A 27,511-nucleotide genomic window follows, 5' to 3' on the forward strand; every position below is an offset into this window, starting at 1 on the left:
ACTTCAAGGACCCTTGTGCCTAAAGAAGGCATAGAGGCATTGTGTCAAAGTGGTTTGTAGTGCACAGGTGTAGCGGTGATGCAGTGATTAGAAACAACAGTCCAGCAACTGTTCAAGAGATTGAAACAGAGGTTTAATTTATTCACTTTGTGCCCACAGGGCCAGCACAGGTACATCTCAATAGTGCAGCCCTAATACAAAGAGAAACCAAAGTGAACCGGACTCAATAATAAACAATACAGCCAAGTAATATCCAACCCTGGTTCTGGTTCTCTCTCATTCCCCCACACTAATCATAGGAAAGGTGCTGGGAGAAGCCATTTTGATGGAATTCCGTCTAGAGACAAAAGAAAGAAAGAACAAAAAAATGAAAGACCCTCAAATCAAAATAAAGGTTTCTCTCTCTCTCTCCAGATGGAAATTGTTAGCCCTCTCCTCACACGCACATGGCTGCCTGGGCTTCATAATTAAAAACACATTGAAGGAAAAAAGCGGCTTAACTCCAAGTGAGCTCCTAAACTAACCCAAAGCACAGCCTGGACCTCTCTGCACCCTCACTGCAACATAGATATAATTTTCTTGTAGGCCTTGTTTTTTTCTTTTACCTCCTTAGCCTTATTCAAGTGGTACTGAATCCCTTTTACCTTTGCTGTATCCGAAGTAGTCCTTTTTTTTTTTTTTTTTTTTTTAATAGCCACGATTGTTTTGATATTTTTATTCACACATCATACATATTGGTAAATCAGCTTTATTTTCAGTTTTTACTCAGGAACATTTTGCCTGGAAATATTTGTTCTTTTAACTTCGCACTGTATCAAGCTCACACGCCCTCCTGCAACAGTGCTGGTGATTGAAATGAGTGGGGTGTTGTGGAATCAGAAAACAGGAAGAGCCAGTGTCATCTGGACACACTGTGATCCTTAGAAGGTTCTGTTTTTTTTGTTTTTTTCTCCTGGCAAACGTTCCCAAGCAAATGTATTGCTCAGTTGAGTTATGACCCATGATGTGAACATTACGAAAGCGTTGGCAATATGTTTAAAATGTTACACTGCGCTATTGACAACACAGCAAGGACAACGCAATGCATTTGCGGCAAACGTTGAAGTAGCTTCAAAATCCATTCTCTTGTCTTCTTACCTTTTTCTAGTGTTGCTTCTTTCACGTTCAAAATTTAAACACATATCTTTCATTTTGAAGTAAGAAAAGAAAAAAAAAGAAAAGAAATATATATATATAGTAAAATAAACCCGGACAGCTAAGCTCTATATTCCAGGTCACTTTAGCAGTCTGTTTATTATCATTATGCTGATGATGTTGCTGTAATGTTTGTAGCAGAGAATTCCATGATTTCAAAGGAATTCCATTATCGTAAATCTGGACTGCCTCTACTCATACCTTATGTGATTAACCCTTTGCAGTCCTATATCGGACCAGGTCCAACGCTACAATTTTCCCTTTCCAGTCCGATCAAAAAGACGTAAAGCACAAGTCTCTAGCCAAGAAAACCTTTAAATGGCCGAATGAGAGATAGGAGCCGAATGAAGCTGAAAAAAGGGGCATATCTGAGCTATACACCACACAGATAACACAGACACATAACAAAGGAGAGAGCTGCTTCTGCATCCAGCACTCAAAGAATATCACAGACATTTGCAGAGCTTTTTGAGATGTTATAATAACAACATAATGACTTGGATCGCATTATTGAGGAGCTTGGTGATAAAAGGTGTGATCAGGAGAGGATTTATAAAGAGGTATTTGAAAAGTACAGCGAACGAGGGGTGGGGCTTGGTTGGAGATGCAGTACTGATGTCATTTTGCCATGCAGTGCCTTTTAAACCTGTTTAAAAATATTTATTTTAAATCGCGCGTGTGAAAATAAACTGGACCTGACACGCCTGACAAGCGCTGAATAAATGGACTGCAAAGGGTTAAGTCTGGTTGCTCTTCTCTATTGCACTCCAGAAGGTGCAGAGATTAGGGGGGGATGAGTGAAGTTCAGAACAGGAGGCAGGAAGCACTTAACACGGAAATGCATGGGACAGCCTGCCAGGTAAGGGTATAGTCCTCAATCTGAAATACCGGAACACCACTAAAATACAAACTTTCTTAAACATAAATCACTATATGAATACATATTTTATTTGTACCCCGACTTCCAGTAACACATATAACAGGTAATGCATGATCTAATTTAGTATTTCAAGTATTTCCACAAAGTGTCTCTCTCCATAATTCTAACTAATTGAGGTAGCTGAGAAATCATTTTGAAAAATATGCCGTGTACCAGGGGCAGAGATAGCTGTTCATGTCAGGGGGAAGTCTTATCACTAGGGCCCCACTGTTCAAACAGCTGTCTTATAATTTACTAATGTTTTGGTCGTATATCGCAGCAGATGTAGCAGAAGTGTTGAATTACTGTAAGACCAATAACAACGCTAAAATAAAAGTCGACAAACTTTCAAAAACTGTAAAGACATTTAGTTGGAAACATTTGGAAGCTACGTGTTATTACAGACACAACACGCAGACATCACACTACTCAAGACATTTCTCTTTACAACAAAGATGAGGGTAACAAAAGTAAAATAAACTTAAGCCTGTCCCAAGTTTACATACTACTAAACTGGAGTACAACTATAGAACAGTGACTCATTGTGTGGATGAAGTTCTCCATCTCATTCTGCAGTTCCCACTACTTGAACTTCTCTGTCACCACTTGTAGGCACACACACACTTAATTCCATTTTACTGTCTTGAGCAAATGACTTACGCAGGCAAAGCAAGACTGTATTTCATACAGGAGCATACATAAAACATGCAAGTTGCCTGTCAAGGGGTGTATCCAGGAAAGCCTCCACTGGTCAACACAAATTGGGTAAAAAGGGTGGAAAATAACTGTTGATTCTAAACGTATATTTTGTCTGATAGAAATTCTCCATGTTGACTACAGCTGCAAATGAACTGCAAATTTGTTAATGACATTTTCAAAGTTGAGGTTTTCAGCAGTTGCTCTTTCAATATATAAAAGTGTCAAAGCAGAAAGTCTATCATCGTGCACTTAAGAGCGCAAGTAGTTTTTAATGACTTTAATGGCTGAAACTTTGTTCTGCTTGAGCGCTGCTTACTGGTATGGTTAAGTAAATTTGATACAAGATACACAAGTTGGGCAATGCTGCACAGTGCATCTCATTAGCAAGAAGGAAAGGAAGAATCTAATTTGTGGAAAAGTCTGCATCACCTTGACCTGCAAAGAGATCCTTGTAGATTTCTCAAAAACATCTTCTATACCTGTAGCACAGATGTTAATGAACTCGAGGGCTTTATTCAGGTCACTTGATTTTTCTTGAACATAATTTGATAGAACAAACGTTTTTTTGAAGATAATGTTCCAAAAACATTAACATAAACTTGAATTCAAAAGTATCCAATGTAGCTAACAAACCCTGAGCTTCAGCAACTATTTTTGGTGCGGTGCCCTTGAAAATGTTAATCTTGTCAGAAAGGAGTCGAGTGTTTTCAGAGTTCCGAAAAAAAAGTTTATCGCTGGTGAACGTGGAGGCTGCGTCAATGAGAATCAAATCCAGCAGGGAACATGCAATGCCTTTGAGCTGCAGGTTTCCTTGACTCTTGCTTGGAGTCCTGAAAGGTGGCCAGACATAGCCCTCCATCATAAGCTTGGCCATGCATGACCTAACATTAAGCCTAAATTTGTTTGTGCACGTGCGAATCAATAAATCCCAAAACGCCTCAGTATTGCTGCTGTGCAGCTCATCAAATTTTATAAAGTGTTCAACGCTGTGGCCAGTTTTAGTAACATACCTCAGTGACAAGGAAAATTGGTCCACTCTGGTAATATCAATCGTGGAATCCACAATAACCAAAAAGAATGTTGCTAGTTTGACCTCTTCAGTTATTACTTTTAAAGCTTCATGTGTGTGAGAGACAATATTAACTTGTTATGCATGTGGTGGCTTAGATACATTTGCTTTTGGGTTAGGCAGCTTCAAATGCTGGTCCAAGGCAGAGTCGTATTTCGACATAGCTTTAAGAGTTCCAGAAAATGATCCTTGTTACTGCCCGGAACACAACAACCAAACCAAAGACTATACTTCTCCAGTTATTTCTCGGACTAAAAGCAGGCAACTACCTCTAGAGCAAGCAGAGACGATTACCTGCCAGCCCAGCATCTACAGCTCTGCCAGCTTACAAGAATAACTTTGCTCTGCTTGGGATATTGTGTATATAGTTGTACCTTATTTAAAGACGCTGTACCATTGATCTGATGAACATTTAGTTTTGTTTTCTGTAAATAAATACGCACAAGAGTGCTTAAACTGCAATTCTTTCGCCTCTGCCTGCTGTTTGTACAGCCATTAAAAGCTACACCACAATACTGCCCATTCACATTGGCACCTTCTCAGGGGCCTCTAAACGTCAGCCAAACCCTGCTTAGCTAGGAACAGTGTAGCATCTACAATCCTCTTTGCTGTATGCTTGCTTTCTGCTTTCACAAGTCCAGCAATTACAGTATGGCAGAGCTCTACAGTGCGCCTGCACTGGGCGCATATGTGACATAATTCTCTGGTGCTCCTAAATTTTTCTATTTAGAAGCACGTACGCGCCTATCTCAATGCACTACTTAAATCCACAAGGGTGAGGCGTTTTATTCACGGATGCTCCATCACAGCGCCTGAAGTCAATTAAGCTCCTCCACTGTTGAAAAAAAATAAAACACCTCTCCCTGCTGTTAAATCACGATTCAGTTTACATGCAATGCACTCTGGGAACGTAGTTCATTAGCGTTCATTGCCCACTGCAGCTATCCACTAAAAACTACATATCCCTACTACAAGTTCTGTCAGTCGTCAATATGACAGACGCTCATTTGAAAATGAATGAAGACTTCCAAAGATAGTGAGAAAATTCCAAACGAAGATGTTTTGGAAGATAGCGCAGAGGGTACATCAAAGAGGGCTCATTTGGAAAGGACAGGGTTGAAATCAAATGAAGCAATGGAGACTGAATCAAAAACATACCGGTGTTACGCAGATTTCTGTATCCCCGCATGATTCCTTGCCTGTGCAGATGCAGTATTTCAAAGCTGGATGTAGATGTGCGATATTCCTGTACCCGAGTTTCACTGTGCTCTCAAGCACTGCCATGGAGTTCTGCTAGAGTTTGCAACAAATATTGAAAACAAGACCAAACTAATTCTGTAGCAAAATAAAACAGCAGATTTAACACCACTGCTTTTCTACAGTACACTCAGCCTCCTGCGTTGCTCAATACATGAAACCCTGGATTAAAAGTAACCTTATAAAACTGTATTTTTCTTTTAAAACACATTTTAATTTTATTACATGTAAATACTGTTCAGAACCATCAAGCGTTCACGCATAGCAATCTTGATCTATGCAGGCATCAAATATAAGGGGATACAGAATTCTATGGGGCTACAGAAATACCTGTGTAACACCTGTTCAACCCCCAATGGTTAAAAGACTTCCCCTGGCTCTCAGTTGATAAAGACAAAGCGCAGTGTTTTGTATGTTTTGCACTGGAGCACAAAAACATTTGGCAGGGAAGACTTTGTTTGCGTCGGGAAGCCAAAATTTTAAACGAAAGAATGTTGTCAGATACAATATCTCCAAACACCGCCTGATGTGTAGAGATGCCCACATCAAGAAAGGTCAGCCAAATCATCCTGGCACCACAGTCTGCTGTCAACATAAGAACATAAGAACATAAGAAAGTTTACAAACGAGAGGAGGTCATTTGGCCCATCTTGCTCGTTCGGTTGTTAGTAGCTTATTGATCCCAGAATCTCATCAAGCAGCTTCTTGAAGGATCCCAGGGTGTCAGCTTCAACAACATTACTGGGGAGTTGATTCCAGACCCTCACAATTCTCTATGTAAAAAAGTGCCTCCTATTTTCTGTTCTGAATGCCCCTTTGTCTAAACTCCATTTGTGACCCCTGGTCCTTGTTTCTTTTTTCAGGCTGAAAAAGTCCCTTGGGTCGACACTGTCAATACCTTTTAGAAGTTTGAATGCTTGAATTAGGTTGCCACGTAGTCTTCTTTGTTCAAGACTGAACAGATTCAATTCTTTTAGCCTGTCTGCATATGACATGCCTTTTAAGCCCGGAATAATTCTGGTCGCTCTTCTTTGCACTCTTTCTAGAGCAGCAATATCTTTTTTATAGCGAGGTGACCAGAACTGCACACAATATTCAAGATGAGGTCTTACTAGTGCATTGTACAGTTTTAACATTACTTCCCTTGATTTAAATTCAACACTTTTCACAATGTATCCGAGCATCTTGTTAGCCTTTTTTATAGCTTCCCCACATTGTCTAGATGAAGACATTTCTGAGTCAACAAAAACTCCTAGGTCTTTTTCATAGATTCCTTTTCCAATTTCAGTATCTCCCATATGATATTTATAATGCACATTTCTATTTCCTGCATGCAGTACCTTACACTTTTCTCTATTAAATGTCATTTGCCATGTGTCTGCCCAGTTCTGAATCTTGTCTAGATCATTTTGAATGACCTTTGCTGCTACAACAGTGTTTGCCACTCCTCCTACTTTTGTGTCATCTGCAAATTTAACAAGTTTGCTTACTATACCAGAATCTAAATCATTAATGTAGATTAGGAATAGCAGAGGACCTAATACTGATCCCTGTGGTACACCACTGGTTACCACACTCCATTCTGAGGTTTTTCCTCTAATCAGTACTTTGTTTTCTACATGTTAACCACTCCCTAATCCATGTACATGTGTTTCCTTGAATTCCAACTGCGTTCAGTTTGAGAATTAATCTTCTGTGCGGGACTTTGTCAAAAGCTTTCTGGAAATCTAAATAAACCATGTCATATGCTTTGCAATTATCCATTATCGATGTTGCATCCTCAAAAAAATCAAGGAAGTTAGTTAGACACGATCTCCCTTTCCTAAAACCATGTTGACTGTCTCCCAGGACCCTGTTACCATAGAGGTAATTTTCCATTTAGGATCTTATTATAGTTTCCATAAGTTTGCATATAATAGAAGTCAGGCTTACTGGTCTGTAGTTACCTGGTTCAGTTTTGTTTCCCTTTTTGTGGATTGGTATTACGTTTGCAATTTTCCAGTCTGTCGGTACCACCCCTGTGTCAAGAGACTGCTGCATGATCTTGGTTAGCGGTTTGTAAATTACTTCTTTCAGGTAGGTGGCGCTAGCTACTGAAGTTTCCAGCAGGCAATTAAAGGTAAAACTCAACATTGCCTACTTTATAGCTAAAGAAGAGCCTTTCAAGAAAATTTTCCCCACTGGTAAGAAAAACTCAGTTGACAATAACCTGCCCTATGACAACGACATGCGCTGTGCAGAGATGATCTGCAAATCGCAGACGGTATTAAAAGTGAATTGGCTTGTCGGGTTGAGTCAGCACATTACCTGTCAACTCTCATTTACTTTCTAATATATTTAGCTTACTTTTGATTTAGTTATTCGTTATTTGATGTATCTGAAAAATATCTAACTGTTCTCCGTTTTAGCACAAATGTTATTTGTGTATATTAATATACATAAATATACAAATATACAGTCTATGTGCGTGTGCTCGTAAATGTTTTCAGTGTGCCCCTAAATTTTTTAATTTAGGCGCTCCTGTGCTCCTACCAAAAAAAGTGTGGTCTTTAGTGATACGATATTTAGTCATGAGTAAAAAATATTTTTTAAGTGAAACATCTGTAAAAATCGGGGGGAACAAAATCTCAATATACACACTTTACATGTGGACTATGATGCATAGCAGTTCTGGTTTCTGATTAGGTTTAATGTCTCTGGCATGTATGATGAAGCAGAATCTGTGCAAGTCGAAGCCACATTTTCCAAAGTTAGCTGGTACTTTGCGAACATTTGGACAATCACTGTTTCCGTCAGCACAGCATCTACAGAATGTATAAACATGACATCAGCACAAAACAAGCCTGGTATATTTGCCTTGAAATCATAAAGAGAGCCCAAAATGTAGCCAACCCTCTAGTGGAGTGTACAGCTACCCTACCAGGTGGGGGCAAGCCAGCACGATCATACACTGTCAAGACTGTGTCCACAATCCAATGTGACAGACAAGGCTTTGAGAGGGGCTGTCCAAGGGTCCGTGTCCCATGACAGCAAAGAGCTGGTCAAAATGTCACAGAGCTCTTGTCCTTTCCACATAGCATCTCAATAACCGCACTGGGCAGAGGAAATTCAACCCCTGAAGAAAACTGGGGTGGATGGAAGGACAGCAAGTTCCTCTGAGCCCACATCAAGAGCCTGAAGGCAATACGATGCAACCCCGGAGACCAAAGGCCATCCTTGTGGTTGACATACGCCACCATTGTTGTGTTGTCTATCCAGATCAAGACATGTGTACCTCGCAGCACTGGGAGGAAGTGGTGGAGAGCAAGGGAGACCGACTGCAACTCCAGCATGTTTATATGCAGGGATGTCCAGCGGTCCAGCCAGAATCCGTGTATTCCTCTGCCTTCCCAGACCACCCCCCAGCCCAAGATGGAGGCATCTGTCATCACCACTTGGGAGGTTCAACACCACTCCCATCCGCACACCCTCGCGCAGGTTAGAGGTCGTCCTCCACCAGAGTAGGGCTGCCAAGCACGTAAGACACACCATCAGCCGACGTCCGGTGTCTGTCGCGCTTGTGATGTAGGTGGAACGCATTTAGCCACACTTGTAAAAGGTGGAGTAGAGTAGACCCAGCCGAATGGCCGATATGGATGCGGCCATCAGACCTAACAGTTTTTGGCACAACATCAGACTGACCTGCGATCCCTGTCGAAACAGGGAGAGGTGACCTTGGATAGCTGCTATTTTGTCGTCCGACAGGTATGCGCGCATCGTCCTGGAGTTCAGCCGGATTCCCAAATACGTCCTGCAGTGCACCGGTGTAAGCTGACTCTTTGCATCGTTGATGGTGAGGATCTGTCGCGACTGCCATGTGGGCCCCTGCTCCCTCTCGCGACTGGGAACAGATCAACCAGTTTATTATACCATGTGCAGAGTGCAGTGAGCACCGTGTGCACCTAGCTACCGATGTACCAAGGGCTTTGTGTGCACTAAGGTACCGAAGCACCAGGGGGCAGCTATGCAACGGTGCCTACCCACACACCTGGTCAATGCGTAGCATACACCACAGAGACAAGGGTCGTAGCCGCGGCAGGTGAGTTGAAGGCAGATAGCAAATAACCACGGTAGAAAATAGATGGGGGAGAACACACTATTGTTTGCTTAGGAGGCCCACCTCACCGAAGTGGGCAGGCCTACGCAGCCGGCGAGGTCTACTCTACAGCGGGATGAAAGTAAACACAGCCCGGTGGAGGAATACATGGCAGGATTAAACAAACGTGCTGCAGCTGATCCAAAAAGGAAAAAGAGAAATGGCTTCCACAGGATGACAGTTTTAATCCCTCGGTGGGCGGGACCGAGTGCGTCACCCCAAGAAGGGGCCTATTGACAGCTCTGGTATAGAGGGCTCAGCGATACCTACCCAATGGGCAGGCATATCCCATACATAATGTCATTGGTGGTCGTCTTCAAATTGAAAGGGAAACCACTTTGAAAGTTACTTGATCCTCTGACGTCTAAACATCTGCTGTATCCTAGGATACAGTGTAGGGCTGTTTATTACAATGTCAGAATCAAAATCAAACACCATTTTAACAAAAACCAATGTCCAGTTAAAAAAAAAACAAAAAAAAAAAACAGCATCAGAGGCTGATCTTTAAAAAGGTAGGGATCTGTCAGGTACCTGTGTACTAAGTTTGAATAACACGTCCTTCTCACCTAGCTGACTATCATGCAATTTGTCCTCACAGTCATTATCAGAGGTCTCCGAGTCACTTACAGGAGACCTTTCACGCGTGTCTAGGGAGCCGGCAGCACCTTCAGCTGCAGAGCCACAAACGATGTTATTAACAAAACTATGATCAACACTGGCACATATTCCTTCAACTTGTGGAAATTATGAGTTTCTGATGGTATTTCAATATATATGGCAATAAACCATACACACCAGGCTTATCCAGTTCCTTTGAATAGACTCCCATATATTATCTTTCAAATCTGTATAATTGTGATGCCAGCTGTCATAAAGCTCTGGGTACTTTTTTTCATCAACAAGTATGTTTTCTTTGTCATTTTCGAAATGCTGTTCTCTGATTGCTCAATGTCCAGAAAATACGATTCACTCCTATTTATTTTGTGCCGCTCCTGCATCGCCTGTCGCGTCGCGTGTGAAAGACACTTATCAAAAATATAAGGTTCTGTTCATTTTGACCCATCGCTGCATAGTTCTGCTTCCCGCACCTCGTCTGGTGGGTAGCAGGCTTTAAGGGAAACTGTGCAGCGATGCGACAAAATGAACAGAACCTACACTTTTGATAACCACAGGCAACGTGACAGGCGATGCTTGAGTGGCACCAGAGCGATGCAGGCGAGCGATGCAAAATAAACAGTTCGTTTTGTGACTGACAAATATGTATTCGAAACCTGCAGAACGTGAGAAGTAGCCTTTTCTAATCAGCTGAGTCAGGGTGCCATTTCACTGTTAATCGTAACCCTTTTATGAATTAATGAATTACGATTCCCTCAGGGACACGTTAGTGTCACCAAGCTAACAGTGCGGCTACCCAAGGCATAACAATGACACAAATTCCTTTCCGTACTTGCACTTGAGTACTTTTTAAAGCACTTGATCCATGCCTGGTTCTAGCTCCAATGCTACCAGGTGAAGTATCTGAAACACTAAAATCACCACATTCTGTCCTATTAAATGTGAACCCTTCGTCAAGGCAAATGTTGTTCAAATAAGAGACCAGTCTTCAGGGCTGAGCTGCCTCTTCTCCTCCCCAAACACTGCTGGGCACTGGCCAAAGAGTTTGTCTACTTGACATAATTTCTTCTAGTTTTATCTTTACGCTGAGAAAACGGTAGTAGCAAATAAATGGAAGGGTAGCTGATTACACCACATATGCAAAAGAGCACACAAAACAATCATGGCTTTGTCAGTTTGATGTATTGATTTTAATAGAAACGAGGCTTGGGCAAACAGAAAAGCAAAGGTTAGCCTGAATAGGTCATCTTTTTTTTTTTTTTTTTTTTTAATGAAAGCGTTACTGCCTCCTCGAGTTATAATTTCGTCACAACAGTTTTGCCACCTTTAACAGAACCCCAGCTGTTTAGTAGTAAAAATAGCCCATTTATATTTCTGAAGAGAAGAAGATTTTCTATTCAGATAACAAGATATTTATTGAGAAAGGAGTCTGCGTGAAGTTATTCAGCAACAAATTCCTATTCTCTGTTGTTGCTTTCCCAGAAAAAGAAGAGCATTTCGTGGCCCATTCTACTTTTGAGAAGTGTTGATATTAAAATATTTAGCATATATACAGCTCTGGAAAAAATTAAGAGACCACCGCAAAATTATTCCAGAGGTTTTCAATGAGGTTCAGGTCTGGAGATTGGGCTGGCGATGACAGGGTCTTGATCTGGTGGTCCTCCATCCACACCTTGATTGACCTGGCTGTGTGGGATGGAGCACTGTCCTGCTGGAAAAGCCAATCCTCAGAGTTGGGGAACATTGTCAGAGCAGAAGGAAGCAAGTTTTCTTCCAGGACAACCTTGTACTTGGCTTGATTCATGCGTCCTTCACAAAGACAAATCTGCCCTATTCCAGCCTTGCTGAAGCACCCCCAGATGAGTCCAATTTTCAGCTTTGCCCAACACCTGGTCGTCTAATGGTTAGACGGAGACCAGGAGAGGCCTACAAGCCACAGTGTCTCGCACCCACTGTGAAATGTGGTGGAGGATCGGTGATGATCTGGGGGTGTTTCAGCAAGGCTGGAATCGGGCAGCTTTGGCATGAATCAAGCCGAGGATTAGTTTTTCCAGCAGGACAATGCTCCATGCCACACAGCCAGGTCAATCAAGGTGTGGATGGAGGACCACCAGATCAAGACCCTGTCATGGCCAGCCCAATCTCCAGACCTGAACCTCATTGAAAACCTCTGGAATGTGATCAAGAGGTCTGACAACACTGCATCTTTTTTTGTTATTTTGACCAGTTGTCATTTTCTGCAAATAAATGCTCTAAATGACAATATTTTTATTTGGAATTTGGGAGAAATGTTGTCAGTAGTTTATAGAATAAAACAAAAATGTTCATTTTACCCAAACACATACCTATAAATAGTAAAACCAGAGAAACTGATAATTTTGCAGTGGTCTCTTAATTTTTTCCAGAGCTGTATGTGTGTGTGTGTGTGTGTGTGTGTGTATGCATATGTATAATATATATATATATATATATATATATATATATATATATATATATATATATATATATATATATATATATATATATAATATTATTTCTGACATGTATTCAGAGAGTACCTATGGTGCTTAGCAATCGTTCCAGGGTCACTGATTGAAACATGGGCAACAAACACACATACACACACACACATATACACACACACACACACACACATATATGTTGTGTATGTGTTTGAAAGGGTCTAACTACAGTGTCCAAAAAATGCTAACATGAAAAGGTTTTTGGAGGTAATCAATAGGTTTAAATGAAAAAAAAAATGTACTTCAGGACATTTTGGACAAAAAAACAAACGTTAAATCATCGCTAGTGAAACACACAGTTCGTTTACCAGTAGAGTTCATTAGACTAACCCCGATTATTGTTCTCGTCTGCGGGTCTCCCTCTCTCCAGATCGGCGGCAGTCGAACCCGAACCAGGCAATGGATCGTCTTCAAAAACCAGTTTAAACTCCAGTTCACCATCCTCCCATCCTGGCGCAGCTCCCATTGGGGAAAACAAATAAAGAAAAAAAAAAAAGAAAAAGAACGGAGGACCGACAAACCGGGATCGAACTAAAAAATAACTATATTAATAACAATCTTACTTTAGCTAAGGCTAAGATTCTCACTAGTATATATAATAATATTATTATAGTTATTATATTATTATTTCCTAATAGAACAACCGCGCTCTATATTATTCTTTCCTTCGTCTTGGATTTTCTTTCTCTCTTTCTAACTCTTTCTTTCGCTCTTTTTCCCTGCACTGTTACTTATTTCCAAAACGTCTGTGCCCTATTTTCTTTTCCAACTTTGCAAAGTTTTTTTTTTTTTTTTTTTTTTTTTATCCCCGCGCTCATTGGCCGACGCTTTCCTGCCTTGTGATTGGATTGCTCCGCACCCCCTCTGTTGAAGAACGAAAGGCTTGCACTCTCCCCCGGCACAGTTCATTGGTCGAGACGCATATTCTCGAGGGAGGTGATAGGCTACCTCAAGTGTACGTCAAATCTGACCGATTGCATTTCAAGCAGTATGAGAAATGGCCAAACGAGTTACTACCACTAATAATAATAATAATAATAATAATAATAATAATCAGGAGTTCACAAATTACCTGAAATAAGAATTCAAACATAGATACGATACAGCTTAACAAATGCACATATTTTTACATGTTGAAATCAACTGTACTTCAACAGCAATAGGTAAGTTTATTAAAAAGCGGTACATTTATATTTAAATCACTTGTCGTACATGTACCACTTTCTACATAAGATTTGTAGGATAACTTAAAACAAAGGCCAAAGTTAATTATACATAATTTGTTTGCAAACTTAAACTGAAAACAGACTCCCAATTATCTTAAAAGAGATGCAGTGCGGTGCGTACCACTATTTATTCAGTACCCCCAAAATAACACTACAACGGTGTACGGCCAGAAAGTGGTACATTGTCAGAATGTGGTACCCAAACCACAATGTGATTGTCAGAAAAGTGTACTCTGTCAAAAATCGGTACATTTGCATTTCAAGTCTTGTAATGCATGTGCCAGTTTATGTACCAGTTCATCATTTATGTTTCAGTTCAAGTAATCTTTTCTCTATCATTTTGGATACTGTTTCACCCTGCTGGACTACGTGCATTGAAGCTGTTCTCTGATACTCAATGCCCTCGTTGACTCGATTCAATCCTATTAATTTCACACCGCTCCAGTGCCGCCCGGTAAGTCGACAGCACAGTAATGTATTATGCAAAAATAGTAATTATTATTCTGTTTAACTTCCTGGATTTTAAATTTTTTTTTTTTTTTTTAATTACAGCAATAAATTAATTCATTCATTCATTCAATCATTTTCATCTTGTAAGTGCCACCAGCCAAGCTAGCTTTTAAGTTAGTCCCTATTGTAGTGTGTGTGTGTGTGTGTGTGTGTGTGTGTGTGTGTGTGTGTGTGTGTGTGTGTGTGTGTGTGTGTGTGTGTGTGTGTGTGTGTGTGTGTGTGTGTGTGTGTGTGTGTGTGTGTGTGTGTGTGTGTGTGTGTGTGTACACACATGTACGTTTAATTTTTAAATTATGATTGTGTTATTTAACTGCTTCAGAGTTGCTGTAGCTTCGGTGAACTGAAGAAGAAAAAAAGGGAATCTGGTAACCCTGAGCATAAACAAATACATGTTTTATTTGTTGTTTTGGTAGGCCAGAGTTTCATCTGAACCCACTCCTGCTGTATGTCCAATTCTTAAAGCCCACTGAACCGTCTCGATTATTTCTGCTCTAGGAAAACCACAGTGGAATTGACGCCTGAGGCTTATCCAGTAGTACACCTACATACACAGTAATATTGGATTTACTAACGTGCTTTGAGGATTAATATTAATATGTATTAATATAGGCTACACTGTCTGCCCACATTATTGGGACCTGTCTGTCCCCGCGATTGGGTTTGGCATCGCCCTGGTGTGGGGCATGTTCTCCTGGTGTACCCGGGGACCCTTGATTACTCTGGGAGGCTGAATGAATAGTTTAGGCATCGCTGCGGACCCTCCAACAGTGCTGACCCCTGGCTTTCAGTACGGTAATGCACCCGTCCAGCAGAACTGGTTTGAGGAGCATGACAGAGACTTCTTCCATGGCCATCCCCCAGATCTCAATCCAACTGTTTGAATGATTCGTCATCCCCATCCTCCTCCTCCCTAAATATTAATGAGTGAATGAATCTCTCGAAACACCTTCCAACACCTTGTGGAGTCTATGCCATGTCAAGCTGTGATCAGGCCAAACGGTGATCCAGCACTGTATTTGGTGCAGGTTCTCACAGCGGCCAGGAAACAGACACACAATATAGTAGAAACTAACAGATATTGTGGAAAAGAGAGGCAGATACAAACACAGATTGATATACAGACAGACAGACAGATAGGTTGACGTTTGTTTGGCAAATATGATAGGTAAATAGATCCATAGGCAGTAAGTTAGAAATTGACAGCTGGACGGAGAAGAAAGAGGTGGGAGGAGGACTGGGAGGAGAAAGAGAGAATGAGATACCGAGACAGACAGAGGGGAAATTAAATGCTGAGCTGCATGGTGCAGGAGAGGGAGTAGGCTAATCTGTCAGTCATATTTTTAGTGTATATACGGTAGCTGTACGCGTTGGACTTTATTTTTTACATTGATGCTCTGGAGCAAAATAGCTTAAAGAAAATAGCTGACAAAGTCTTGCAGAACTAGAGGAACAACTTCAAACATTTATAAGCCCAGGTAACGTGATTTTTTTTTTTTTTTTTTTTTTTTCGCATGGACTTCAATACGGGAAAAAAAAAAAAAAAAAAAAAAAAAAAAAAAACGAAAAACAAACTTTGAATACGTTGGATCGACCAAGCATTTGGAAAACGGTATCAAACGTCTTAAAATATATTTGTATATATACTATTTTTGTTTTCGTCCTTGTATTTATCTGTGAATTATATTAGCAATGACTTAAAATTGGACTGTGTGTGTTGTGTGCGTGTGTGCGTGTGTGTGTTGTGTGCGTGTGTGCGTAAAACTGTAATTATCAGACTATTTAATAAACGTTTAGGCTGAAACTTAATGTAATGTTTCATTTATAAGAAATGTCTTATTGGATAATTTATGCGGTTTCTTGTCTGAAATATGTCTGTAATCGTGCGAAAGGTGACCTCTGTAGATAAATTGGAAAAATATATACGTGTAAATAAGTAAACTTTATATATTTTGGATAAATAATAATAATAATAATAATAATAATAATAATAATAATAATAATAATAATAATAATAATAATAATAATAGTTTTAGACAGAACTCATATCTAGGGCTGCATGCTTTCAGTAAAAACTGCTTATTTCACGGAAAAATTTCAAGATATTTAATTATTACACATAGTACACATAGTAATTAATGCAATTAAAAGCAGAAAAAATCATGTTTAACTGCGTATTTTTAGTACTAAAAATTGAGTATTGATTTTTGCATTACGATTGTGTGTGTATATATATATATATATATATATATATATATATATATATATATATATATATATATATATATATATATATATATATTTTCATAAAAAACAGTGGTTTATCAAACACAACAGAAACATAAATGCATGTAAAAACCAACAGTCTTTGTATTAGCGTGAAATTTTTCTTGTATGTGCTGAAGTATCGACTTTAAAAAGAATATACCTACTCGACCACAGAAAATATCTTTAGCACTGAAGCAAACTAAACCGTCTGCCAGCTTCCTAAATGCAGATAGTGCGTCAATAGACAACGTTTGCTGTATTTATTTTTAAGTGATACAAAATATATATTTTAGTAATGGGAATTTCTACTGGGAACAAGATATTGCACGGTAATGGGTCCATTTCCCTGAAATCGTAAAATCTGTGCTAACCTTATGTTAATGTTATCAAGCGTGTTATCAAGCGGTTCGCAGTTCGCTATTCCAGCCTGCAGTTCGCTGTTCCAGTTTCCTATTCGCTATTCCAACTTGCTATTCATTTTTTCCAGCTTGCTATTCGTTTCTACAGCTTGCTATTCATTGTTTTTTTGCAACAAAACAAAAACATGAATGTCGAGTTTTACCGTGGTTTGATGCTTGCTCCCCCGCCCCGTCCCGGTCCCTCGCCTCCCACACCAGACAGCCAATGGGAAGGCTCCCTGTCTGTTTGCAGCAATCACAAGCTTTCTTATTGGCTGAATGCCCAATATTTGAGGGCACCAGTAAAAGACTGCAGCTCCCAATCACAAAAAAATAGACCCAATTTGGATAATAATATAAAAACATAGTATAGCATGCAGGAGGAAGGGTGCGGGCTCTTTTGTACAGCGGTGTCGGAGCTATGCTTTGGTGCGAGAGGTCCCAGGTTCACACCCGCCCTCTGCCTGTGTGTGGATTGCCTCGCCCTGTGTGAGGGGCCTGCCTGCATTAACCTAGATCGCTACAGTATCTTATCCTTGATCTAGGGGAGGCTTTTCGGGTTTGCCCCAGCCCGGATCACCATGGAACGTAGTTCCGCCCGGGGTATTTACGTTGCCTACTTCCAGGTTGGTATTCATTGCGGTGGCATCTATAGATGTGCTGTGCAGTAAATAGCTAACGGGCTTTTTTTGACCTATTTCCCCGACAAGCTAGAACCACCAGACTTGGCATGCGAGATGTACTCAACGTCACCTACATTTCGGTACCATTCATATCACTGTGCCACCTATAGAGGGGCGTTGTGGCGAATAGCTAACTGAATAAATAACTGGCTTTTCTATTAGAATGTGAAACTAATGACTATTTCTTAAAAGCTGTTACATTAAAATTCACTATCAAATCATTACATACAAGCACCTTTGTGCTGTTTTTTTTTAATTCTTATATGGGAATAATGTGTCAGAGCTCTGAGGGAGGTGGGTATTGCAACAGTAACACAGGGACCCAATTACTGCATCATTACACACACCCAAATACAATGTGGGACAGTTACTTTGTTAAACCCCTTGACAGTTGTAAATTGTCTATTAAGTCTATTCTATTAAGTCGCCCCTGGCTCTCCTTTCTAGGCTATACAGATTCAGCTCTTTCAGTCTATCTTGATATGACTTGCCCTTCAATCCTGGAATTAATCGTGTTGCTCTCTTTTACTCTCTCCAATACTTTAATGTCTTTCTTATGATAAGGGGACCACAACTGGACACAATATTCTAGCTGTGATTGTACCAATGGATTGCATAATTTTTAATTTCATTTTAGATTTAAATTCAACTGTATTGAATATATAACTTAACATTCTATTGACCTTTTTTTTTTTTTTTATAGCTTCTCCGCGCTGTCTAGTCGGCTTAAGAGATTCATCCACTACTACCCCCAAGTCCTTTTCATACACAGCCTCCTCTATTTCATTACTATTTGTGCTGTACTTGCCTGAAATGTTTTTTGCGCCCTATGTGCAAAACTTTGCATTTATTCAAATTCAGTTTCAGTCCAAGCTTGAATTTTGTCTAAATCTCTTTGTATTATTGAAGTTGTTGATTGGGAGTGGGCTACCCCTCCCAGTTTTGTGTCATCTGCAAATTTGCATACTTTACTGATTATGTCTTGGTCCAAGTCATTTACATAGATTAAGAATAGCAATGGTACCAATACTTGATCCCTGTGGTACCCCACTAGTTACGTTACTCCAGTTTGATGCCTGACCGCTAATTATAACTCTCTGCTTTTTATCTTGTAACCAGTTATGAATCTATGCTTCTACTTCAACATTTATTCCTACTGATTTAATCTTTAGATATAGCCTTTCGTGAGGTAGTTTGTCAAAAGGTTTTTGAAAATCTAAGTAGGTGATGTCATACGCACTATCCTTGTCAACTCTACTAGTCACCTCCTGAAAGAAATCTAGTAAATTTAACAAGATCTACCCCTCCTAAAGCCATGCTGGCTGTCACTTATGTTATGTTGTTACTATATAAATATTCCTCCAGTTTGGTCCTTATTATAGTTTCCATGATTTTACATATGATTGATGTTAAACTTCTAGGTCTTTAGTTCCCAGAGTCAAATTTATCTCCCTTTTTAAATATAGGAACACCATTGCCAATTTTCCTGTCCAGTGGGATGGCTTCATTATTTATTGAATATATAAAATATTGGTTTAAAAATCTGTTCTCTAGTTTCCCTAAGGACTCTTGATCAGATTCTCAGGATTTGTTTTTTTTTTTTAAGTGCTCTTAGCTCCCTTAGTACTTCATCCTCTTCTATAACAAACTCTGGTAATGATGCTTGTGTACATGTTGTGAACCTTGCTATATTGTATAAATCCCCCTTTGTAAATGCATTCACAAAGTGTTGATTAAGTACATCTGCGATTTGGTTGTCTTTAGTCACTAAATTACCACATTAGCATTAGCATTAACACACTGAAAAAAACCCTTTTGGATTACGTTTACTATCTGACACTACTGGTCTCTCTAATGCCATTTTCACTCTCCTAGTCTGCTTTTTAAGGTCTCTACAGGCATCCTGTATTCTATTTGTGAGGCTACTCCCTTTGATTGAATAGAAAGGTATACATTTATTCATTTTTTAATACCCATCTTAATACATTACCCATCGTGGTTTATTTTTCTTAAGTTTACCTTTTCTCAGTTTTGAGATAAAAGTATCCTGCATTTCTAACATTATATCCCTACATGTAATCCAATTGTTTTCAGCTTCATTATCTATTAGTATTCTAATCCCAGTCAGTGTTTAGAAGCTCCTTTGCACTCATCATTTCCACAATGTATATTTATTTTTGTGCACAATAATTGTAAACTTAAGCAAAACATAATCAAGTGTTCTTAATATTTGCACCATAGATTTTTACCATGCACTTTACAGATATCAGCTTATACGTTCCCCCCTCCCAATTTATTGTTTGCTACATTTTTTACCATTTTCAGAAATTGGAAAACTGAAAATATTGTTTGTTCTTTTTATTTTTCAGTTTTTTTTCCATCTACAGTTCGACAATTGAAGAAAAAAAACAAACAAACATCAAAACGTGGCAAAATTCCACATTCATGTTTTTGTTTTGTTGCAAAAAAGCAAAAACCAATGAATAGCAAGCTATAAAAATCAATATCAAGCTGTAGAAACGAATAACAAGCTGGAAAAAATGAATAGCAAGCTGGAATAGCGATTAGCAAACTGGAACAGAAAATAGCAAGCTGGAACAGCGAACTGCGAACTGCAAACCGTTTGCTAACTTCACTAATGTGATAACCTTGAAACAAATACAGTCTTACTCATAACTAAAGCACCCAAACACAAAATGAGAATAACAGCAATTCGAGTGACTCAAATACCATAAAGGTAAGGGGACAGTCAAAAAATGAGACTATGCAATCTGAAGCATATTAATTGTCCAAAGATTTTCTTCTTTTTAGGGACTCAATGCATAACATATTCAAGTTACACTGCATGTCTCTAATTTTTGTGTACTTACTTGGTAAATACGTGTGCACTTACACATGATTACAATTATATTATGCATAGTTAAAATGTACTTAATTCTATGTAAATACACAGTCATAAGAGTCAGACTTATTGGAAAGTGTTACCCAAATATAAATAAATAAATACAAATCTGTTTCTTTATTTGTTTTGTAGTGGATGAAAATCCAAGAAGACTTTCTTTACACACAGTTCTAGTTTGAAGAATCTCCAGGCTTCTTACGATATGGATTTGTTCGTTCCAATCACAGTGATCGATCCTGTTTGGATGAACAGTTCTTCAAAGGCAGACGATACTGGCAGCCAGTATCTGCATTCTGCAAATCATTCCTTGCTGAATGACACCGAGCTACATTTAAATTCAAGCCTCCTTCCAGCTTTTCAGCAGCTCAACATCACCAGCACTCAGCTTCTGGGGACGTGGAATGCAGATCAGACCTGGCCCGAGGGTCCTCAAGTCCTGATCGTCCCTCTGATATTCTTCTTGGTGTTTGTTTTTGGCGTGGTCGGAAACACTCTGGTCATTGCAGTCCTGATTCTTAACAAAAGAGGCAAGAGCGGCTCCACCACCAACGTCCTGATCCTGAACTTAAGTGTTGCAGACCTGGCTTTCCTCCTGCTCTGCGTCCCATTCCAGGCAACCATATACTCCCTCCCGCAGTGGATCTTCGGGCCGCTGCTTTGCAAGTTCGTTCATTACTTTGTCACCGTCACGATGCTTGTTAGCATCTTCACCCTGGCTGCCATGTCTATTGATCGCTACATTGCAGTTGTGCACCATGCCAAGATCTCCCCCGGGCTTCGCAGCAGGAGGAATGCCATGTGGGGAATGGGGGTAGTCTGGGCTTTGTCGCTATCTGTGGCCGCTCCGGTAGCCCACCATCAGACCTATGTTACTGGATATTACGCAGCTCCTAATAGCTCATTCTGCTGGTATCTGTGGGAAGACCAGGCACAGAAACAGACCTACACAGCTGCCATTCTCGTTCTAGGATACCTGCTGCCATTGATTCTGATATTGTGTTGCTACGTTCAAGTAAGCATTACTTTATTAAAGTACAGATTGTTTTTAATTAAATGTTACCCAATATGAGTTACTGTCAATTGGTAGGTTTCATGTTTTCTTATACAACTTTCTTGTAAACCATTCAAGGTTAATAATTAATAATAATAATTAATAAGCTAATAATACTGACATTAGCATGAGACCCATACTTGCAATTTAGATAACAACAGGGTCTTTACATTTGGTACACAGCTGTATTCTAGGATTCTTTCAGTAAAGTTCTATTACAGTAGAAAGTGTTTCAATGCCACATTGTTTTAACCTCACCAGTGAGACAGATAATGCCTACAGGAATGCTGTGTTTGTTTTCTACCGTTCTTTGTATTCAATACGACCACTTTCTTTGATGTTGTATGCACGTAAAAATGTTCTTATCTTTTTGCTTCAGGTTCTGAATCATCTTCACAAGAACATCCGAGTCATGTCCAAGAAATCGGAGCGCTCAAAACGAAAGGTACATTATTTATTTTTAGACAACACTATTCAGGAAGCATTGCCCTGATAACAGTACAATCCATTTTCATTCCAGCATCAACAGAACATTATTATTATTATTATTATTATTATTATTATTATTATTATTATTATTATTATTATTATTTATTATTATTATTATTATTATTCAACATAAGAAAGCTGTAATCATACACATTGTGGCATTCTGTTTTAATTATTTTTATTATCAAACAGTTTATGATTGAGTATAACAAAGTACATAACAATAATTACAATAACAATAACAACAGGAAAAACAACAGGAAATAATGGAAATAATTTGACATGATTTAAATAATTGACACAGAATAAGAAATTTAAAAACCGGAATATAAAACATTGTGATATTTTGTGTACTCTGTTCAGTGTTGGGGAAGTTACTTTTTTGTAATCCATTCCAGTTACAAGTTACTTGAACAAAATATACTCAAACAGACTAACAGCTAGTGCCTTCATCAGTGTAATGTGTGTGTGAGAGATAATGGAAGTATCTGTTTCTTCTCCTGTTTGTTTGTTGAGAGGATCTTGTGATATTATAAGTCGTTCGTCGAGAACTTCAAACACTCTCCACTGGTAAAGAACCTAGAATAAACTAGCATTTCAGCGCTAATGCCTTCATCAGGGTAATGTGTGGAAGGATCTCTCCTGATTGTTTGTTTGTTGGTTTGTTGAGTGGATCTTGTGATATGACAGGTAATTCACCCAGAACTTCACTGGGAGAAATGAAAAAAGTCAAGAAGACAAACACTTTGGTCACTGCCTTGTTTAACCACAGCAATGTAATTCTATTGTTCTTTCTTCAGACCACCCAGACAGTGCTGGCGGTGGTGGCCCTGTTTTCTTTCTGCTGGCTCCCCCATCACGTGGTCTCTATGTGGGCAGATTTCGGCTATTTCCCCCTGACGGAAGCCTCCTTCGCCCTGCGCATCTCTGCACATTGCCTGGCCTACGCTAACTCCTGCTTCAACCCCTTCATCTACGCCTTCCTGTCTGAGAACTTCCGGCAGGCCTACAGAGAGGTCATCCACTGCCCCAGGCCCAGACCCAAGCGCTCAGTGGGGGATGTGAGCTGCGCCCTGGTCCCTGGGAGATCCGAGAATACCTTGACCACCACACACTCCAGCACTAACATGTGAACTTGGGAACTGACCTCCACACACTCCAGCACTAACATGTGACTGACCTCCACACACTCCAGCACTAACCTGTGAACTTGGGAACTACCTCCACACAGTCCACCACTAACATGTGAACTTGGGAACTGACCTCCACACACTCCAGCACTAACATGTGAACTTGGGAACTGACCTCCACACACTCCAGCACTGACATGTGACTGACCTTCACACATTCCACCACTAACATGTGAACATGGGAACTGACCTCCACACACTCCAGCACTAACATGTGACCTTGGGAACTGACCTCCACACAGTCCACCACTAACATGTGAACTTGGGAACTGACCTCCACACACTCCAGCACTAACATGTGAACTTGGGAACTGACCTCCACACAGTCCACCACTAACATGTGAACTTGGGAACTGACCTCCACACAGTCCACCGCTAACATGTGAACTTGGGAACTGACCTCCACACACTCCACCGCTAACATGTGACTGACCACCACACAGTCCACCACTAACATGTGACTGACCACCACACAGTCCACCACTAACATGTGAACTTGGGAACTGACCTCCACACACTCCACCGCTAACATGTGACTGACCACCACACAGTCCACCACTAACATGTGACTGACCACCACACAGTCCACCACTAACATGTGAACTTGGGAACTGACCTCCACACACTCCACCGCTAACATGTGAACTTGGGAACTGACCTCCACACACTCCACCACTAACATGTGAACTTGGGAACTGACCTCCACACACTCCAGCACTAACATGTGAACTTGGGAACTGACCTCCACACACTCCACCGCTAACATGTGAACTTGGGAACTGACCTCCACACACTCCACCGCTAACATGTGAACTTGGGAACTGACCTCCACACACTCCACCGCTAACATGTGAACTTGGGAACTGACCTCCACACAGTCCACCACTAACATGTGAACTTGGGAACTGACCTCCACACACTCCACCGCTAACATGTGAACTTGGGAACTGACCTCCACACACTCCACCGCTAACATGTGAACTTGGGAACTGACCTCCACACACTCCACCGCTAACATGTGACTGACCACCACACAGTCCACCACTAACATGTGAACTTGGGAACTGACCTCCACACACTCCAGCACTAACCTGTGAACTTGGGAACTGACCTCCACACACTCCACCGCTAACATGTGAACTTGGGAACTGACCTCCACACTCTCCACCGCTAACATGTGACTGATCTCCACACACTCCAGCACTAACATGTGAACTTGGGAACTGACCTCCACACACTCCAGCACTAACATGTGACCTTGGGAACTGACCTCCACACACTCCACCGCTAACATGTGAACTTGGGAACTGACCTCCACACACTCCAGCACTAACATGTGACTGACCACCACACAGTATTAATATGTAGACGGACCACTAATATAGTAACTTATTGTGAACTGACCACTACACAATTCATCATTAATATGTGAACTGACCATTAACATAAGATCTTATTGTGAACTGACCACTACACAATTCATCATTAATATGTGAACTGACCATTAACATAAGATCTTATTGTGAACGGACCACTACACAATTCATCATTAATATGTGAACTGACCATTAACATAAGATCTTATTGTGAACTGACCACTACACAATTCATCATTAATATGTGAACTGACCATTAACATAAGATCTTATTGTGAACGGACCACTACACAATTCATCATTAATATGTGAACTGACCATTAACATAAGATCTTATTGTGAACGGACCAGTACACAAGCCAGCAGTAACAGGTGAACTAACCACTAATACAATGTCTTATTGGGAACTGAAAACTACAAAACTCTACCATTAATATGTGACCTGACCATTGATCAATAAACTTTTTGTGAACTGACTATTGCAGAACACATCAGTATTTGAACTGACCACTAATATACACCGGGAACAGGACAGATACTCTAGCCACTGTCAGTTTGTCTGTCTGTTGGTCTGTATTTCTGTCGTAGTTGGTATACTAACAAAGCAATTTGCAGCAAAATGAGAATGGACTTTTGATGAAGTTGTAATTATAGGGATGTAAGAAAACTGATGTTATTTATAGTAATTTTAAGATCACTAGATTTAATAAGGAATGTGTTTTTTCTGTGTGCAGAAATGATCTTGTTATGAAATTATTATTATTATTATTATTATATTATTATTATTATTATTATTATTATTATTATTATTTATTATTATTATGAATATACCATTGGAAACATTATTTCTGGCCCCCTGTTTTCCTGGTGGGTTTTTTGCTTTTCTTTTAATTAAAAAGTTAATTTAGGATGTGAAAATATAGCTTAACATCCAGGTACCATTGCTTTAGCACCCATAGCATGATTTAATCTAAAGCGTTGGTGTCAAGAAGCCTTGGTTAGCATGGCTAATGTTGCTACTGCTAATAAGAGGTGAGGAATTCATTTTAAAATCTGGGTTAGCAGCTTATGATAATGTAATAATGTTAAGAGATAATGTTGCTCCTAAGAAGTAAAAGAATGGATTTGAAAGAGACCTTGGTTCACACTCATTTAAAAAGGGTACCAGTGGTAATGTTGCTAGTGCTAATAAGAGGTAGGAAACTGGATTTTAAAGAAGCACATATTCATCTATTTTAAAAAAGTCTTGGTTTTGGGCAATTTTGTTTCTGCATACAACTGGAAAAGCAGAAATAATTGTGTAGCTCAACTGTATCCAGCCCTATAATACTCTGCTTATTATTGACTCCTCTTATTTGCATACTGGATAATTGCATACTTTGTTTAATTGCATAGCATGCTACTGGTCCCATTTTTTAATGCATTCTTTTCTATGACTGTATGATTAGGTTAAATGCATATTGTTTAAATGCATAATTCGCTTAATTGCATGAAATTGTGTGGTCCCAAAGTCAGTTGTACAATGCATTTTATTTCGGCTAATTGCATAACGCAGGCCGAGTGTTCTGTCAACGTGCTGTTGCTAGGTGTGTATGTATTTGCAACAGTTTGGCAGCGGGGAACAAATATGAACACTCAGGCCAGATTCTGTGCAGACTTCTATCAAAGACTTTTTTCCTATGTTGTGGTCACAATATCTACAGTAAGGTACTGTACACATCTTTTTACATTTCCTGCGTTGTCGGAGAATACAGTAATGTGTGCACTGAGCTTACAGTAGCGCTGTAACGTACCCGAATTTCATTGATGTTTTTTGTTTTTTTTCTGAAGGCGTGCACAGTAGGCTACTTTAAGTTACTTTAAATAATACTGTACTGTGTACAAGCCTTCATGAAGGCAAATGGTTTTCAGTCTTGCGATAGTTTTTTCCGCAGTGTATGTATAGGTTAGCCTAGTCTAGTTTGCAATCACTTTTTGTCAGCTTAATAGGTGGAGTTTTTTCCAAGTTGTAGGCTCTATACAATTCTTTAAATTTAATGCTTAACATGAGCTTTATGCTGGCTATTAGTACTTTATTATTATTATTATTATTATTATTATTATTATTATTATACTTTTCATGCGTTGCAGCAGAGAAGTTGTGTTTGAATATTTTATAGGTGTTATACTGTACCATATTTCAAGTTTGTTTATTGTTTTGAAGTTGTATTTTTACGTGCAATAAAATAAGGAATAAATGGAAAATAATGTTATGAATGAGGTTAAAACGAGTCCTATATACATGTACATGTAGACCCATTGTCACTGTATCCCATTGTATTCTCTTGCTCCTGTTATCTGCACTAACCTGCAATCTAGCCCTAAACAATGGTGTTGTTCTAAATCTTAAGGTACATGAAACGCCAATTAAAATATTGATTGTTCTCAAAGAAAAGATACAAATTCCCGTTCTATTTGTACATTGAACTTGAGGTAACGCTTAATATGTAATACATGCATCTCACCTGTGACTTTTAGGCTCCTCCCCCTTGATCAATGCTGCCAGATTGGCGTTTTCTCCAGATGTAAGAACATAAGAACATAAGAACGTAAGAAAGTTTACAAACGAGAGGAGGCCATTCGGCCCATCTTGCTCGTTTGGTTGTTAGTAGCTTATTGATACCAGAATCTCATCAAGCAGCTTCTTGAAGGATCCCAGGGTGTCAGCTTCAACAACATTACTGGGGAGTTGATTCCAGACCCTCACAATTCTCTGTGTAAAAAAAGTGCCTCCTATTTTCTGTTCTGAGGTAAGGGTAAATAAATGTCAGTCGCCATCTGCAGCATTCTGTCTATTAATCTGCTGATATGTACTTTGCAGTAATGGGATGACCAGTTCAAATGATTAAAGTAACGTAATGGAATGATTGTTTAATGATTTATCTTTATGTGGCTTGCTGTGGAGGCTATATCAACATCTAGTGGCTGTAGGACTAAATTACAGGCTAAAAGACGTGTAAAACGCAAAGCCC

The 27,511-nt window shown here is 39.7% G+C and overlaps 3 protein-coding genes across 10 annotated transcripts in view; 1 reads left to right on the top strand and 2 right to left on the bottom strand.

Annotated features, from left to right (window-relative positions):
• The window catches only part of LOC121305251 (nuclear factor of activated T-cells, cytoplasmic 4-like), a 37,957-nt gene extending 24,951 nt beyond the window's left edge, over window positions 1-13,006 (bottom strand). The window contains exon 1 of the mRNA XM_041236808.1: window positions 12,741-13,006. Coding sequence (XP_041092742.1) covers window positions 12,741-12,876 — 136 coding nt within the window. The 5' untranslated portion in view covers window positions 12,877-13,006. The remainder of the gene's footprint in view (window positions 1-12,740) is intronic.
• Window positions 13,007-20,552: 7,546 nt separating this feature from the next.
• LOC121305289 (galanin receptor type 1-like) lies at window positions 20,553-23,067 on the top strand. The gene is made up of 3 exons (XM_041236875.1): window positions 20,553-21,406; window positions 21,825-21,890; window positions 22,735-23,067. Exons 1-3 carry the CDS (start codon window positions 20,597-20,599, stop codon window positions 23,065-23,067), a joined length of 1,209 nt encoding a protein of 402 aa, XP_041092809.1. The 5' UTR covers window positions 20,553-20,596.
• LOC121305282 lies at window positions 23,063-25,147 on the bottom strand. Of its 8 annotated transcripts, none has more exons than XM_041236862.1 (2): window positions 24,395-25,147; window positions 23,063-24,277 (listed from the first exon to the last, which is right to left on the bottom strand). In XM_041236862.1, exons 1-2 carry the CDS (start codon window positions 24,458-24,460, stop codon window positions 23,132-23,134), a joined length of 1,212 nt encoding a protein of 403 aa, XP_041092796.1. In that variant the 5' UTR covers window positions 24,461-25,147; the 3' UTR covers window positions 23,063-23,131. The 8 variants fall into 8 exon arrangements, with proteins under 8 accessions (XP_041092796.1, XP_041092797.1, XP_041092798.1 ...); XM_041236863.1 differs by having other exon boundaries at window positions 23,063-24,118; window positions 24,311-25,147; XM_041236864.1 differs by having other exon boundaries at window positions 23,063-24,076; window positions 24,278-25,147.
• Between the last annotated feature and the right edge of the window lie 2,364 nt (window positions 25,148-27,511).

Source organism: Polyodon spathula, chromosome 42, assembly GCF_017654505.1.
Source record: "Polyodon spathula isolate WHYD16114869_AA chromosome 42, ASM1765450v1, whole genome shotgun sequence".
NCBI classification, from domain to species: Eukaryota; Metazoa; Chordata; class Actinopteri; order Acipenseriformes; family Polyodontidae; genus Polyodon; species Polyodon spathula.

Coding starts and splice junctions, on each gene's coding strand:
- LOC121305289 (XM_041236875.1), top strand. CDS start 20,597: ATGGATTTGTTCGTTCCAATCACAGTGATCGATCCTGTTTGGATGAAC. Junction 21,407..21,824: donor TATTGTGTTGCTACGTTCAA/GTAAGCATTACT, acceptor TTTTTGCTTCAG/GTTCTGAATCATCTTCACAA. Junction 21,891..22,734: donor CGGAGCGCTCAAAACGAAAG/GTACATTATTTA, acceptor TTCTTTCTTCAG/ACCACCCAGACAGTGCTGGC.
- LOC121305282 (XM_041236858.1), bottom strand. CDS start 24,460: ATGTTAGTGCTGGAGTGTGTGGAGGTCAGTTCCCAAGTTCACATGTTA. Junction 24,143..24,175: donor AGGTCAGTTCCCAAGTTCAC/ATGTTAGTGGTG, acceptor GTGGTCAGTCAC/ATGTTAGCGGTGGAGTGTGT.